The 14849-nt window shown below is 46.6% G+C and overlaps 1 protein-coding gene across 3 annotated transcripts in view; it reads left to right on the forward strand.

Annotated features, from left to right (window-relative positions):
* CSPP1 (centrosome and spindle pole associated protein 1) overlaps positions 1-14849 on the forward strand; it is a 370862-nt gene that overhangs the window by 304053 nt on the left and 51960 nt on the right. For all 3 annotated transcript variants that reach the window (XM_030215269.1, XM_030215277.1, XM_030215287.1), the window contains 2 exons: positions 4773-4839; positions 8577-8706. In XM_030215269.1, the coding sequence (XP_030071129.1) occupies positions 4773-4839; positions 8577-8706 (197 nt within the window). The remainder of the gene's footprint in view (positions 1-4772; positions 4840-8576; positions 8707-14849) is intronic.

Here is a 14849-nt window from a genome sequence, read left to right on the forward strand (position 1 = left end):
CCCATTGCCCTTTACCTTCTGAATTCCAATGTGCTATCAGGTTAAACACTATGTAGTGCTGTAAAGGCACATAAAGGAGAGACAATCCCTATTCCTGAGAGCTTACAACTTAGTCCCAGCATATTTGCAATCCGCTGAAAGCCTTCTGTGAACTTGCTGATTGACTTTATTTATTTATTTATTTCATTACATTACATTTCATGTCCCGCAAATTGCCAAATAGCAGCTAGGCGGTTAATGGTAAAAGTTCAGGGGAACATAGGAGAGAAAAAAAAAAAGAGGGAGGTGAAAGGAGGGGGCGGGGAGTAGTTAGTGATCCAATGGTCCATATGGGAAAACTTGATTAAAGAGCCAAGATTTGATGAGCTTCTTAAAAGCAGGGTATGAGGGTTCAGATTTGATAATTTTTTATTTTTTTGGGGGGGGGGGGGGGGTAAAACATTCCAGAGTTTAGGACCTGCAAATGCAAAAGCAGTGGCACAATTTGAACAGGAACAGTGCACCTACAGGGCACTCTGGACAGTACACTGAAGTACACTGAGAAAACATAGTAAGTAGGGGTTACATGCTACCTGAATTCCAAAAGCGCTATTGGGTTAACACATTACATAGCACTGTAAAGATACACAAAAGAGACAGGTGTGCAAACAGTTATACAAGGAAAGAACGGCAGGCAGGTGAAACCAGCAGCAGCAGAAATGTGGAGGAAGACAGTTTGTTCCATGAGCATGCCTGTGGCCTCCTGGACAGATTTTTTTTTTCGAGTGTAGTAGTAGCTGCAGCTTCCAGTTCAAATGTGAAAGAGCAGGTACAACTCAAAGGATGGCAGAGATTGGTCAGAGGGGAGAGTACAGGAGAGAAGCAACAGGTAAAGTCATCAGAACATGGCAGCAGGCATGGCCTATTCCCTGCTGAGAAATGTATACAGCATCTAATAAGAACATAAGCATTGCTGTAATGAGACAGACTGAAGGTCCATCAAGCCCAGTATCCGGTTTCCAACAGTGGCCAATCCAGGCCACAAGTACCTGGCAATATCCCAGAACAACAAAACAGATTTTATGCTGCTTATCCTAGAATATACAGTGGCTTATGGACTTTTCTTATAGGAAAGTATCCAAACCTTTTTTTAAACCCTGCTAAGCTAACTGCTTTTACCACATTCTCTGGCAACAAATTCCAGAGTTTAATTACTCATTGAGTGAAGAAATATTTTCTCTGATTCATTTTAAATTTACTGCTTAGTAGTTCTTTGTGTGCACCCTAGTCCTAGTATTTTGGGAAAGAGTAAACAAGCGATTCATATCTACCCATTCTACTCCACTCAGTATTTTATAAACCTTTATCATATCTTCCCCTTAGCCATCTCTTCTCCAAGCTGAAGAGCCCTAGCCGCTTTTACCTTTCTTCATAGGGAAATCGTCCTAGCCCCTTTATCATTTTTGTTGCCCTTACCTTTTCTAATTCCACTATATCTTTTTTGAGATGTGATGACCAAAACTGCACACAGTATTCAAGGTGCGGTTGCGCCATACAGAGATAGAAAGATATTATAACATCCTTAGTTTTGTTTTCCATTCCTTTCCTAATAATTCCTAATATTCAATTTGCTTTCTTAGCCGCCGCTGCATGTTGAGCAGAGGGTTTCAACGTACCATCAACGATTACACTTAGATCCTCTTCCTGGGCATGTGGAACCTTGCACCACGTAACTGTGGTTTGTGTTCCTCTTTTCCACATGCATCACTTTGCACTTGCTCACATTAAAAGTCATTTTGCCATTTGGATACCTAGTCTCGTAAGGTCCTCTTGCAATTTTCACAATCCTCTTGTGATTTAACAACTTTGAATAACTTTGTGTCGTCAGCAAATTTAATTACCTCAGTAATTATTCCCATCTCTAGATCATTTATAGTGGAAACAGGAAACTACATCCAGGGCCGTGCCGATGCGGTAAGCGGGGTAAGCGCCGCAAGGGGGCGCTATCCTCTGGGGGGCGCCATCAGAAGAAGGCGGGGCAGTGAGCAGCGAACAAGGGAAGGCTAGAGACGTCGGGACTGGGAGCGCCGCCTCCTTCACTGACGCTGCGCTGCCGGAGGAAGGTAAATTTAAAAGGAAAAAAAAAAAGGAACGGGATCTTGGGGGGGAGAAGAGGGCGGGCAGTTCCTACATGGGAGCGGGAGGGCAGGGGAGAGAGGGGAATCGCTGCCTTGGAGCCAGGCGGGGGGGGGGGGGGGCGCCGCCAACTGGTAGTCTGCAGGGGGGCGCCAGAGACCCTTGGCACGGCCCTGACTACATCAGAGGAAGGCAGGACACTGAGAGGGAAGGGAAGACTGGAGGAGGTGAGCCTGCTGCTTTCACTAACGCCGCCAGCGGCGCTGCGACTTCAGGTAAAAAAATAAGATTTAAATGCGGGGCGGCAGGAACAGAAAGCAGGGCTGGGCTGTTGGGGAGCTAAGGGCGGGCAGATGAGCTAGCCCTGAGAAAAAAAGGTACCGGCACAAAAAAAGCAGTGTATACACTACATATGGAACTACAGCTGAATGGAAAAACTGCATTTGGGCAATTGTGCCAGCAATCATCACTGGCTACCAAACGTCTTCGGCTGCATTATTTCCATAACTGAAAAACAGCGCTACAGTGCTGAATCTGGTAAGCCATATGAATAGATCATGTTGAAGCAGATTGTGCCCATCTGATGTGGTAGAACACAGCCAACTGGTGAATTGTATAGTTTTGACCAAATTGGAAATGTAAGCCGAATGGGGGGGACCCCACAACAGCAGCAGCTACCTTTACCTTAAAGAACTGACTGAGACAGCTGGCTGAAGAAAATAAGAATAGTTAATTCTTAATGTTTAAAAACCCCCCACTGATGTTAGGACCTACATACAAAAAAAACTTGCAAAACTAATACAGTTAACAACAATTGATGACTGACTTCTGAGCATAAAGAACGGATTTATCCAAATTGATATTCAAATTAAACAGACATAAAAGTAGTAGAATCAGCATCTACTATTCAGCCATCTGCTGTAACCATCAAGTTGATTGCACCAGAAGTAACAAAATTAAATCTAATTGCAGCATACAGCAATGAACCAAAAAATAGGGGTCCTAGGAAGGTGTAAACTACAAGAAGCAAATCTGGTTGCTGTTAGAAAGAATACAAAGTTGGATTTGAAAAACCCAGCTCGTGGAAATGGTATGATAAAAGCCCTTAAATTAGAGTCTCAGAGATACCCAGCTAGGACTTGCTAAGGGCCATTAGCTGAACCCAGGAGTCACACCTGAGAGAGAAAAAAAAACTTGAGGAGAGCTAATAAATGCCTGTGAATCAGACAGCCAGAAAATATTTGTAAAACAAACACCAACTGACAGAAAAGAAAAGAGAATTCTGGTGGGGAAATTTGTAACAGTCCGGCAACACTAAAGAAACTAATGCCACACAAACAGGAGTAGTTAATCCTCCACATAGAGAGTCACAGAGAAATAATAGCTGCTTACGGAAGTCACAGATAAAAAATAAACTAGGTATGTGTGCATTCAATAAGGAGCAGAGCACAAACACCAGAGCACTAAAATAACTGAAATAAATCAGAACAGGCTCACCAAATGCAGTCTAACTTCCAAGGGAAGATGGTAGGAGGAAGGGGGAGGTAGGGATCTCGGAGACTTCCGAGAGATACCTCAGTGCAATTGAACAGCTGCTTTTTGACAGAAGAGCTTATGCTAAAGAAGGTACCCCCTACTCAACTGAAACCCAGGCATTAAATTGGGTCAGAAGAAGAAGCCCAAGTGGGCACTCCCAACTTGTCTGAAATACAACTGAGAAGCTGGTTCAGGAGAACAAAATCCCAAAAGAGTAGTTAAAGCTCAACTGAAACTAGTTAGAATCAAGGTCAGGAGCTGTTAGCCCATCATCCATCTGCTTGGGAGATGGAGAAATACTGAACATTTTATGCTACATAATACCCTTAAGAGGCAGTCACTTGAGAACTGTTTTCTTCTCCTCTGTCCACTGGTAGACATATACAACCCATTGGTCTGAACTGGTATGATAGGAATCTAAGGAATGATTCGATATATGAAGACTAACCAAAAGGGGTTCATAGATGAATACTGACAAATTCTTTTCTAATGCACATCCCTTCTATCTTTCATACCTCTTTGTTGTCTTCTAGTTTTAATCTCAAACTGCTTCTTAATCCTAGGTAGGAAACCTTAGAAGCATAAGGACCTGTGAATGTTTAGTATTTTCAGGTTTCCCATTAAAAATAAATAACTGGATTTTAGACAGTTTTATGACCATGTTAAGGATTAAAAGCTCTTAATTAGAGCAAAGTGTTTAGGGTGTGTGTGTGTGTGTGTATATATATATATATATGTGTGTGTGTGTATGTATATATATAATGCATTTGTTTTCCTGTTGCTGTTTTCTCATTCCTTATTTATGTATAATCTTGGTGATATCTTTACATTGAAAAGTAGTATCTTGTATATTTTGCACTTTAGGGTTGATAAACCATCAGTTGCTATTATCTGGAGCAGGATCATTCTTAAGTATGCCCCTCACAGAGCTTAAACTGTTAGACAGATTTTACATTTTCAAGGGAAAGCAAACATTTTTCTTTTAGGGTGAATATTTTATAAAGGATTTTTAAGAACGAATTGTTGAGAACTTGCCTAGTGCTCCATTACATTGAACCTATTTTGTCATTTAGCTGTTGGCTTTGTATATCTTGATGTTTCAAATTATTTCTCCTGCACAGGATCAAGCATACTCCAGAGCCCAATCTCCTCCTGTTCCAGCAAGAAGAAACCAGCTGCGTGCAAATGGTAAATGCTTCTCCGAATTCTGTACTCGCACTTTAACCATCCTCACTGTTCCTGTTTCATTCATACTTTCCCTTCTGCTCTTATAAATGAAGCCAGCTGATACATTCGCACTTCAGGCAGCAAATTGCATCCAAAGGCTGATATTGACAGGTGAAGATAACTGGAGAAAAAGTAGCTGCAGCTTCTCTTAATGCTCGTAAGAACATGAGTTGTGCATCTGGGTCAGACCAAAGGTCCGTCAAACTCAGTATCCTGTTCCAGCAGTAGCCAATCCAGGTATCAAGTACCTAGGCAGGATCCCAAAAAGTAGGTACATTCCATGCTGCTTAGCCTTGGACTTTTTTTTTTTTTTTAAAAACACAGCTATGCTAATTTTTCTCCGGTTCGACACGGCCTCAGGGTTCGTCTTTCTCCCCGACCACAGGCGATGCAAGCTTCAGAATCAGGTCCGTCTGCTCCTGTGGATGCCTCGCCCTCGAGCTTGGGACTTTGTTCAGCTCCTGGAATCGATGACAGCCACCATGGAGGTGGTTCCCTGGGCAAGAGCTCACATGAGGCCGCTGCAGATTGCTCTGCTTTAGCAATGGTCTCTGCTTTCCCAGGACTGGAATCGATGACAGCCACCATGGAGGTGGTTCCCTGGGCAAGAGCTCACATGAGGCCGCTGCAGATTGCTCTGCTTTAGCAATGGTCTCTGCTTTCCCAGGAATATCAACGCAGACTAACATGGCTCCCTGCGACCTGGCACAGTATGGATTGGTGGCTCTCTGACAGGATGCTGCAACAGGGAATGCCGCTTGTGCTTCCTTCTTGGTGCCTGGTGATAAAGGATGCCAGCCTTTCAGGCTGGGGAGCTCATTGCCAGGGAAGCTATGCGCAGGGTCGGTGGACACTCGTGGAAGCGGGGTGGTCCATCAATCGTTTGGAGCTCAGAGCGATATTCCAGGCTCTTCTGGCCTTCCACAAGACTCTGAAGGGGCTTCCTGTCCGAGTTCTGTTAGACAACACGACAGAGGTGGCATACATCAATCGTCAGGGTGGCACTCAGTGCAGGGCCCTGGCCGCAGAGACTGCTCAGATTTGCCACTGGGCCGAGCTCCACTTGCATCTGCTGTCCGCAGCTCACATAGAAGATCAGAGCAACGTGCAAGCCGATTTCCTCAGCAGACATCAAATCGACCCAGCGGAATGGGAACTGGCAGAAGAAGTTTTTCTTTAGATTTGTGCCAAATGGGGGACTCCCGGATTGGATCTAATGGCGTCAAGTGCAAACGCCAAAGTCCCTCGCTTTTTCAGCAGAAGGAGAGATCCTCACTCGGCGAGGTTGGATGCACTGGCTCAACCCTGGCCCTCGGGCTTCCTGTATGTGTTCCCTCCTTGGCCCTTGATAGGGCGAGTCCTCTTGCAGATTCGTCTCCGCCGAGGATTGGTGATTCTCATCGCGCCGGATTGGCCAAGGGGTCTGTGGTACGCGGATCTGCGTCAGATGCTGGTGAAAGCTCCACTTCCGTTGCCTCTGGTGCCAAACCGGTTGGTCCAGGGTCCGGTGACTATGGAGGATCCCTGCCAATTTGGTCTTACGGCCTGGCTTTTGAGAGGGTACAATTGAGAGACAAGGGCTACTCTAACAAGGTCATCTCCACTCTCTTGCAGGCCTGTAAGCGGTCTACCTCCGCAGCTTATGCTCGGATCTGGCGCATGTTTGAGGCGTGGTGTGTTTCAAAGGCGATCACATCAATGCGGGCTACAGTCGCGCAGGTTCTGGACTTTTTGCAGGCCTGGCTTACAATTCCCTTCGGGTTCAACTGGCAGCATTGGAAAGTCTCTGGCTTGTCCCTTGCTGCTCATCCGGACATTGTCCAATTTCTCAGAGGGGCACTTCGGCTCCGTCCTCCCGTGCGGTTGCCATGTCCGGCCTGCAACCTGGGGCTGGTGTTGAAGGCTCTTCAGCGTTCGCCTTTCGAGCCACTTAGGCGAGCTGAGAAGGATGTGACTCTCAAGACAGTCTTTTGGGTGGCCATGACATCAGCTAGACGCGTATCTGAGCTTCAGGCGCTTTCCTGTTGGGACCCTTTTCTACAGTTCTCAGAGACCGGGGTAACGGTACGGACAGTGCCTTCCTTCCTGCCTAAGGTGGTTTCAGCCCATTTTTTACCTTCCTTTTCTAGGGAGGACCTTCCGGATTCCTTTGGGCAATTGCGTCTTTTTGGATGCCCGCAGGGCTCTGTTGCAGTTTTCTACAGATGTCAAATGCCTTCATGGCTTCTGATCACCTTTTTGTCTTGTTGACAGGTCCTTGACGCAGGTGTAAGGCATCTAAGGCCACTATAGCCTGTTGGATCAGGGAAGTCATTTTTTCTGCGTATCTGCTTTCAGGACGGTCTCCGCCTGATGCGTTTAAAGCGCATTCCACAAGAGCGATTTCCTCCTCGTGGGCTGAAACGAGTGTCCTTTCTCTTCAAGAGATCTGTCGTGCAGCTACTTGGGCTTCTCAGCTCTCGTACGGCATTACAGACTGGATGTGGCAGCAAGGCAGGACGCACGTTTTGGAGCGCAGGTGCTTGCTCGCGGAGTTGCCTGTTCCCACCCTACGTAGGGAGTGCTTTTGTACATCCCATCAGTTAATGGATTCGTCTGCTGATGATGACAAGGAAGGAAAAATTAGGTTCTTACTTTGGTAATTTTCTTTCCTTTAGTCAAAGCAGATGAATCCATGATCCCTCCCTGTCTGGTTTTGTTTTTTATTCAGATCTTTCATGCAGACATTGTATCTCATCGGGAGGAGTTGAAGACCAGCTCTCAGAGTTTCTACATACTGTTCTATTGCAGGAGGTTGAGATCGTACCTCCTTTGTTTGGTTATTGCTCTGGTTCTGGGGCGTTTGTTCACTGTAAGGAACGTTTACGATGTTTTATCTTTCTTATTCACTCTGCTTTAGAAGGCAGGAGGAGCTAGCCATCCAGGGTCACTGTGTCTTTTCAGTGTTCTCTATCTCCACCTGCTGGTAGGCGGGTACAACCCATCAGTTAATGGATTCATCTGCTGTGACTAAAGGAAAGAAAATTACCAAGGTAAGAACTTAATTTTCCCTTTTGGGATAAGCAGCATAAAATGTTTTGTACTTTTTTGGTATCTTGCCAGGTATTTGTGACCTGGATTGGCCACTGTTGGAAACAGGATGCTGGGCTTGATGGACATTTGGTCTGTCCCGTATGGCAACACTTATGTTCTTATGTAAGTAGAGTATAAACATATAACTAGGTTATAACAGGTTTGGCCTGTCCCGGCATGGCAATACTTACGTACATGTTTTTTTTTACTTTCTGTGGGTCATCCCAGTTCTTTTCTTATTTTTTTGCCAGTATATTGTTTTGAAAATCCTGGTGAGCACTTTGGTTTAGGAGATCACCTATTGGTGAAATTATGTGATCTCTTTTGAATTATGGAAAAGTAGACTACCAGGCACTGGAATAGACCTTTAATGACATGCAGCACAAAGGCAACATAATTAACTTAAATCTATGGTGGATGGAAGTGGCTAGAAAATTCAGAAAAGACAAATGTAATTTCCCTGGAAATTAAATAGAAGCTCAAGATGTAGAGTTTTGCATATTTTGAATTATGACTTTTTATTTTAACTAATGCTAGCTTCAAGCACAAGTTGTGGTTTGCATGTTCTAAAGTCAAGTTCTTTTAACCTATCCTTGATTCTGACCTGCATCTTTGATATATTTTAGAGGAGAGGAAAAGTGTGATCAGCGAGCTAGCAGAGTTGAGGAAACAACTCAGAAGCGAGCAGCGCCGTTTAGAGGGTCGATTATTAGAAGTGGATAGGGAGGACGAATCCTCTCCAGTTACACAGAGCAAGTAAGTATTAATTCAACACTCCCAAAGCTTGATAGCCCAAACTCAACCTCATATCTTCCCTCCAGCAATCATTCATGTGGGTATTATGCACAATGTAGAGTTTGTGCAGAATTTGTCTCCTATGCAGAGCTCTGCGCTTGTTCAGAATTCAGCACAGGGCCAGGAGGCAGCAGTGGCTCATGTGGACAGGAGAAAGCGGTAGCTAGGCTGAAATACAAAGGGGGCTGCCACAGCAACAGGTAGCTCTTTCCAGTCTCTTTTCTGCTCCTACTTCCTCTTCCCTCTTTGCTGGTCACAAAGCAAGATGGGGAATCCTCCAGGAAGTCAATAAGATGGAGATTGATTTATTTATGTAATTTATAACCCACCTGCTAACTAGGCGAGGAACAAAAACCCCCCACACATAATAAAATAAATAAAACATAACAAAAAACAACCATATTACAAATCATATATCAAATCTAAAACAAAAATCAAAATAATAAATCCTTTTTACAGATTTTAATATAGGAGCATCATGGAACCAGTCCCTACTCTTCTTACTCCATAAAAACTTGAACAAACATAAGGGTTTTTAACCTCCTCTTAAATTCAGTAACAGATGTTAACTTCCAAATACTTTGAGGGAGTTTATTTCATAGGCCCGGACAAGCCAAGGAGAAAACACCATCACAAATATCAACATATCGAAACTTCACTAAAGAAGGCTCCACCAATATCCAAGTTCTGTCAATCTCAGGGAGCAAGCTGGTTCATAGAGCTTCCGAGTATCCTTCAAATGTTCAGGAACACTAGTGGTCAAAGTTTAAAAAAAGAAAATCATCAGTACTATAAACATTATCTTGAATCTTACAGGCTTCAAAGACTTCAAAGAAAATGTAACATGGTCACTATGTTGTGGTCCCACAATCAACCATAAAGCACAACCTGTAATGCTTTACAATAAGATTGAAAGAAACCCAAGTAAAGACTATTACAATATTCCAATCTAGACAAAGTTAGACTCTGAATCACTATCCAAAAATCAGATTGAGGAATCATAGGTTTAATTTTGCTTAGAACATGTAACTGTTTTGAACTACCTTTGCTACCTATGCCTTAAAATTCAACTGTGCATCCGATACAACTTCAAGACTTGCAATCTGATGTGTAATAGGAACAAGAAAACCCTGGAGTTGTACTGAGTCAACCTGACTACAAACCTCCCGACTAACAAGCATAATTTCAGTCTTTGCAAAATTTAAAGCCTATCTGTTGTTCATCCAAAATTGAGTTAACATCCATTCATAGCTGTAATTTTAGATAACCAGTTACAAAATCATCAACCAAGAAGAAAAACTGAACGTCATCTGCGTAAACCCTAAAAGCAACCTCCAAACCTCTTAACACATCACATAAAGGTTAAAAAAACAGGTTAAACAGTATAGCTGATAGGGCAGACCCCTTTGTAAACCCACATTCAGAAAATGTACCTCAGATATATTATAGTCCATTTTACTACCATCCTGCAATTCTCAAAATAAGATGAAAATCACTCATGAACCTTTCCCCTCAGATCTATATCCCACAAACGCTGTAATAAAATACTATGATTTAGGGCTATTGGCACTGGAGGTATCAGGTGCATCTTTTGGCAAGTTGGGAGACGAGGAAAGCAAGGGAGTCCTCTAAGCATAGAAAGATCTTTTTTCAAGTTTGGAGTCAAGAGGCACAGGGCACCTGGACCGGAGAAGAGAGCCAGTATTCAGTGGGGATATCCTGAAAACCCCAACTAGGTGGGAGTGCTCCGAGGACTGAGTTGTTTACTGAAGTAAACAATAGACTAGAGACTAGGGGGAATTCATTTGTCTCTGACTTTCAGGTCACCCCTACAAAGGCCATGCAGTGCAAATCCTGTCTGTGACAGTAGTGACATATGTTAACTGACAGGAAAGGCACCAAGAATTGGAAGGGGGTAGAGGAAGTGGCACTGTTGATGGTCAGGGAGGAATAGTATCTCCAGGATCTTTCCACCACACACTTAACCGGAGTAGACAACATGTAAGCAAACTTTTTCAGCAGAAATTGGTCAGATCCGAGGGAGTGGAGCTTGAAATTGGAAGCCTTTACAGTGATAGTGCAGTGTTGAGGCCAAACTGGTCATGGACCTTGGTGTCAGTATCCAGTGCCACGGCTCCATGGTTTTTCAGTTGCAGAACGGACAGAGGAGCAGAAGGCATAGATGTCTAGGTTCAGCCATGGCCCTTCAACAGCTTTCTATATGTGTTTCCTCCTTGGCCTTTGCTAAGCAGGACAGTTCAACGCATAGTGGACACCCAGAGCTGGTAGTGTTAGTGATGCCAGATTGACCAAGAAGACCAAGGTGCAAAGACTTGGTTCACCTGTTTGATGGGTCTCCACTTTGCCTTCTGATATTGGAGAATCTGCTTCTGCAGGGATCAGTGGTGATGTTAGACCCAGCTCGGTTGTGGCATATGAATTGGCCCTTGAAAGGACAAGGCTACAGTGGAGAAAATACTCTGGTAGGGTAATTTCCACGTATGTTGTGGATTTTCGAGGCCTGCTGTGAGTATTGTCAGAAAGTACCTTGGGGGCATCGGTAGTGGATATTTAATTAAAACGAGCGTGCACAGCAACTGAAAACAGGAGAGGGCGCCAGGCAGTGTGAGACCAGTGCAGGACAAACACTTTAGTTGGTGGGGGTTGGGGACATCCACCAGCCAAGGTACCTTTGCAGTGGCGAGGGAGGAGGCGTCAGGAGGACGGTGGTGGGGGGGGAGGCAGTAGCGGCCGGGGGGGGGGGGGGGTGGAGTGGCGGCGGGAGGTGGCCAAAATCTCCCCCCACTCCACCTTGGGATCTGGCCCCCCCCCCACCCATTGAGGTCTGACCCCTGGGCATGACTGTAGTTACAAGCCTAATATCAGTGCCATGGCTACAGGGAGTGGCTAACATCAATGTACATGCCTGGGACACACATTGAGGGCAGTGGTGAGAGCAAAGCTGATAGGTCAGGCTTAAGTATAGGGATATACATATTCATCTGCCCAGTGTGGTAAATGGAGAGGGGGAAGAGAATGCAGTAGGCCAATTAGTCATTCTCCGAGGACAAGCAGGCTGCTTGTTCTCACATATGGGTGACATCCACGGCAGCCCCAGTTCCAGAAAATCTTCCTAGCACAAAGCTTGCTAGAGCCTTCGAGCGCGTGATGCGCGGCCATCTTCCCGCCCATCGCACGAGAGTCCCGCTTCAGTCTTCTTTTTTCCGCGGTTAGAGCGGCTGTTTTACGGTTGCTCTGTTGCCCCAGAGAAGAGCCTTCACTTCGGCGGGTTTTTCACCGAGTTTTTCTTCGTGTTTGTTCGTGTCAGCTCACATTTGAGCTGTTCCTCCTTTAAAAAAAGAAACAAAAAACTTTCCTTTATTTCTTAGTTTGTCCCTATAAGTTTCCTTTCGTTTGCGTGTGCGGCCTTTTTGGCTGCCCGTACGGGTTTTCTTCCTTTTTGTGCCCTTCTTTTGGCACCATCGCGAGTTTTGATTTCGCCGCCACTATTTTTCCGTCGATGACATCGAGGATCGCCAGCGGCTTCAAGAAGTGCACTTTGTGCAACCAGGCAATCTCAGGCACTGACCCACATGTGTGGTGTATTCAGTGCCTTGGGGCCGAGCATCGCCCCGATGCATGTAAGTTGTGGCTTAAAAAGCGGACACAGGCGTCAAGACAAGCTCAGCGGGAACGTCTGGAGCTTTGCCCGGTACTTCGACGTCGACAGCAGTACCGAGGTCGTCGGCGGTCTCAATGTCGGCACCAGAGAGTGCATCAATGTCAGGAGCGCAGGTAATGGCTGTCCAGAGACCATCACGCGCTGGCAGCAGTGAGCCATCGAGTGGGTGCAGGCCCATCGGGACCGACCTCTTTCGGACCCGACCCCGAGGAGGCGTGTGGATTCCACGTCCTCCTCGTCTGTACTGAGGGGTACTGGTGACGTGCCTCGAGTGAAGGCGAAGAAGCACCGTCATTGGTCTCCTCATCACGGTACCGAGAGCCCCGGGGTGTCGAGGGATTTGACACCCCTGAAGCGTCAATGCCAGGAGGACCGCTCACCCTCCATTCAAGAGGTGTTGATGCACCGGTCTCCGGACAGCTCGGTACCGCCTCCTCAGCAGATTCTGGCTTCGATTCCTGCACCGATTCCACAGCCTTTCTCGACAGACACTCTTACGAGCGCCTCCGAGCCATTCTTCTAGGGATTCTGGAAGGGCTGCTGCGACCGTCTGTTCCGGTACCGGGGGTGCTTGCGCCCACGGTACAGTTGATAGATGCGGCGGCTGGCTCCCCGCCTGTGGTGAGGTCTCCGACGTCGGTGTCGGCCTCAACTGCCACCCAAGTTGACTCCCCATCGACATCGATGGAGGGAGCTTCATCGCCGCCGGCACGGGAGTCGACTTCTCGACATCGCCATCGACGTCATAGTTCCTTGGCGTCGAGACGGGCCCGGCTTCGGACTGCAATTAGAGAACTCACGTCCGACACCGAGGGAGAGGCCTCGTGGGAAGCAGAGGAGGACCCAAGATATTTCTCTTCTGAGGATTCTTGTGGTCTTCCCTCTGACCCTACTCCTTCGCCAGAGAGAAAGCTTTCTCCCCCGGAGCGTCTGTCTTTCTCTTCCTTTGTGCGAGAAATGTCTACAGCCATTCCCTTCCCTGTGGTATTTGAGGATGAGCCCAGGCTGAGATGTTCGAGGTCCTGGACTATCCTTAGCCACCTAAGGAGTCCTCCACTGTTCCTCTGCATAATGTCCTCAAGCAGACATTGCTCAGGAACTGGATGAAACCATTATCTAATCCCACCATCCCTAAGAAAGCGGAGTCCCAGTATCGGATCCATGGAGAACCTGAGTTGATGAAGTCCCAGTTACCTCACGACTCTGCAGTTGTGGATTCCGCTCTCAAGAGAGCCAAGAGTTCTAGAGACTATGCCTCGGCGCCCCCGGGGCGGGAATCTCAAACTCTGGATTGTTTTGGGAGGAAGGCCTATCCCTCCTTTATGTTCGTGTCCAAGATTCAGTCATACCAGCTCTACACGAGTGTCCACTTGCAGAATAATGTGAAGCAACTGGCGGACTTGGTCAGTCAGCTCCCTTCGGAGCAGGCCAAGCCTTTTCAGGAGGTGGTCAGGCAGCTGAAGGCGTGTCGTAAATTCCTGTCCAGGGGTGCTTACGACTCTTTTGATGTGGCATCCAGGGCCGCTGCTCAAGGTATAGTGATGCACAGACTCTCATGGCTGCGTGCCTCTGACCTGGACAATCGAGTCCAGCAACGGCTTGCGGATGTTTCTTTACGTGGGGCTAATATTTTCAGCGAAAAAGTCGAGCAGGTGGTAGAGCAGCTCCACCAGCGGTAAACTGCACTCGACAAACTCTCCCACCGGGCACCTTCAGCATCTACCTCATCAGGTAGACGTTTTTACGGGGGAAGGAGGAATGCTCGCTATACTTATAATAAGCGTAGGTACAATCCACCTTCCCAACAGCCTGCTCAGGCTCAACCCCAGCACGCTCGTTCACCTCAACAGCGTGCGCCTTGACAGGCCCCTACAGCTCCCCAGCAAAAGCAAGGGACGGGCTTTTGACTGGCTACAGGCGAGTATAGCCGCAATAAAAGTGTCCGTGCCGGACGATCTACCAGTCGGGGGAAGGTTAGCATATTTTCACCAAAGGTGGCCTCTTATAACCTCCGATCGGTGGGTTCTCCAAATAGTCCGGCTAGGAGACTCTCAATTTGATCTCCAAACCTACAAATTGCCCACCGGGAGCTCAGTTCTTCAGCTTCCAGCACAGGCAGGTACTTGCAGAGGAACTCTCTGCTCGTCTCGGTGCCAATGCGGTCGAGCCCGTGCCACCGGGGCAAGAAGGGCTGGGATTCTATTCCATGTACTTCCTTGTGCAAAAGAAAACGGGGGATGCGTCCCATCCTAGACCTAAGGGCCCTGAACAAATATCTGATCCGAGAAAAGTTCAGGATGCTTTCCCTGGGCACCCTTCTTCCCATGATTCAGAAAAACGACTGGCTATGCTCTCAATGGATGCTTATACACACATCCCGATACTGCCAGCTCACAGGCAGTATCTTCGATTCCGTCTGGGA

The sequence above is a fragment of the Microcaecilia unicolor genome, chromosome 1, assembly GCF_901765095.1.
Source record: "Microcaecilia unicolor chromosome 1, aMicUni1.1, whole genome shotgun sequence".
Lineage (NCBI taxonomy): Eukaryota > Metazoa > Chordata > Amphibia > Gymnophiona > Siphonopidae > Microcaecilia > Microcaecilia unicolor.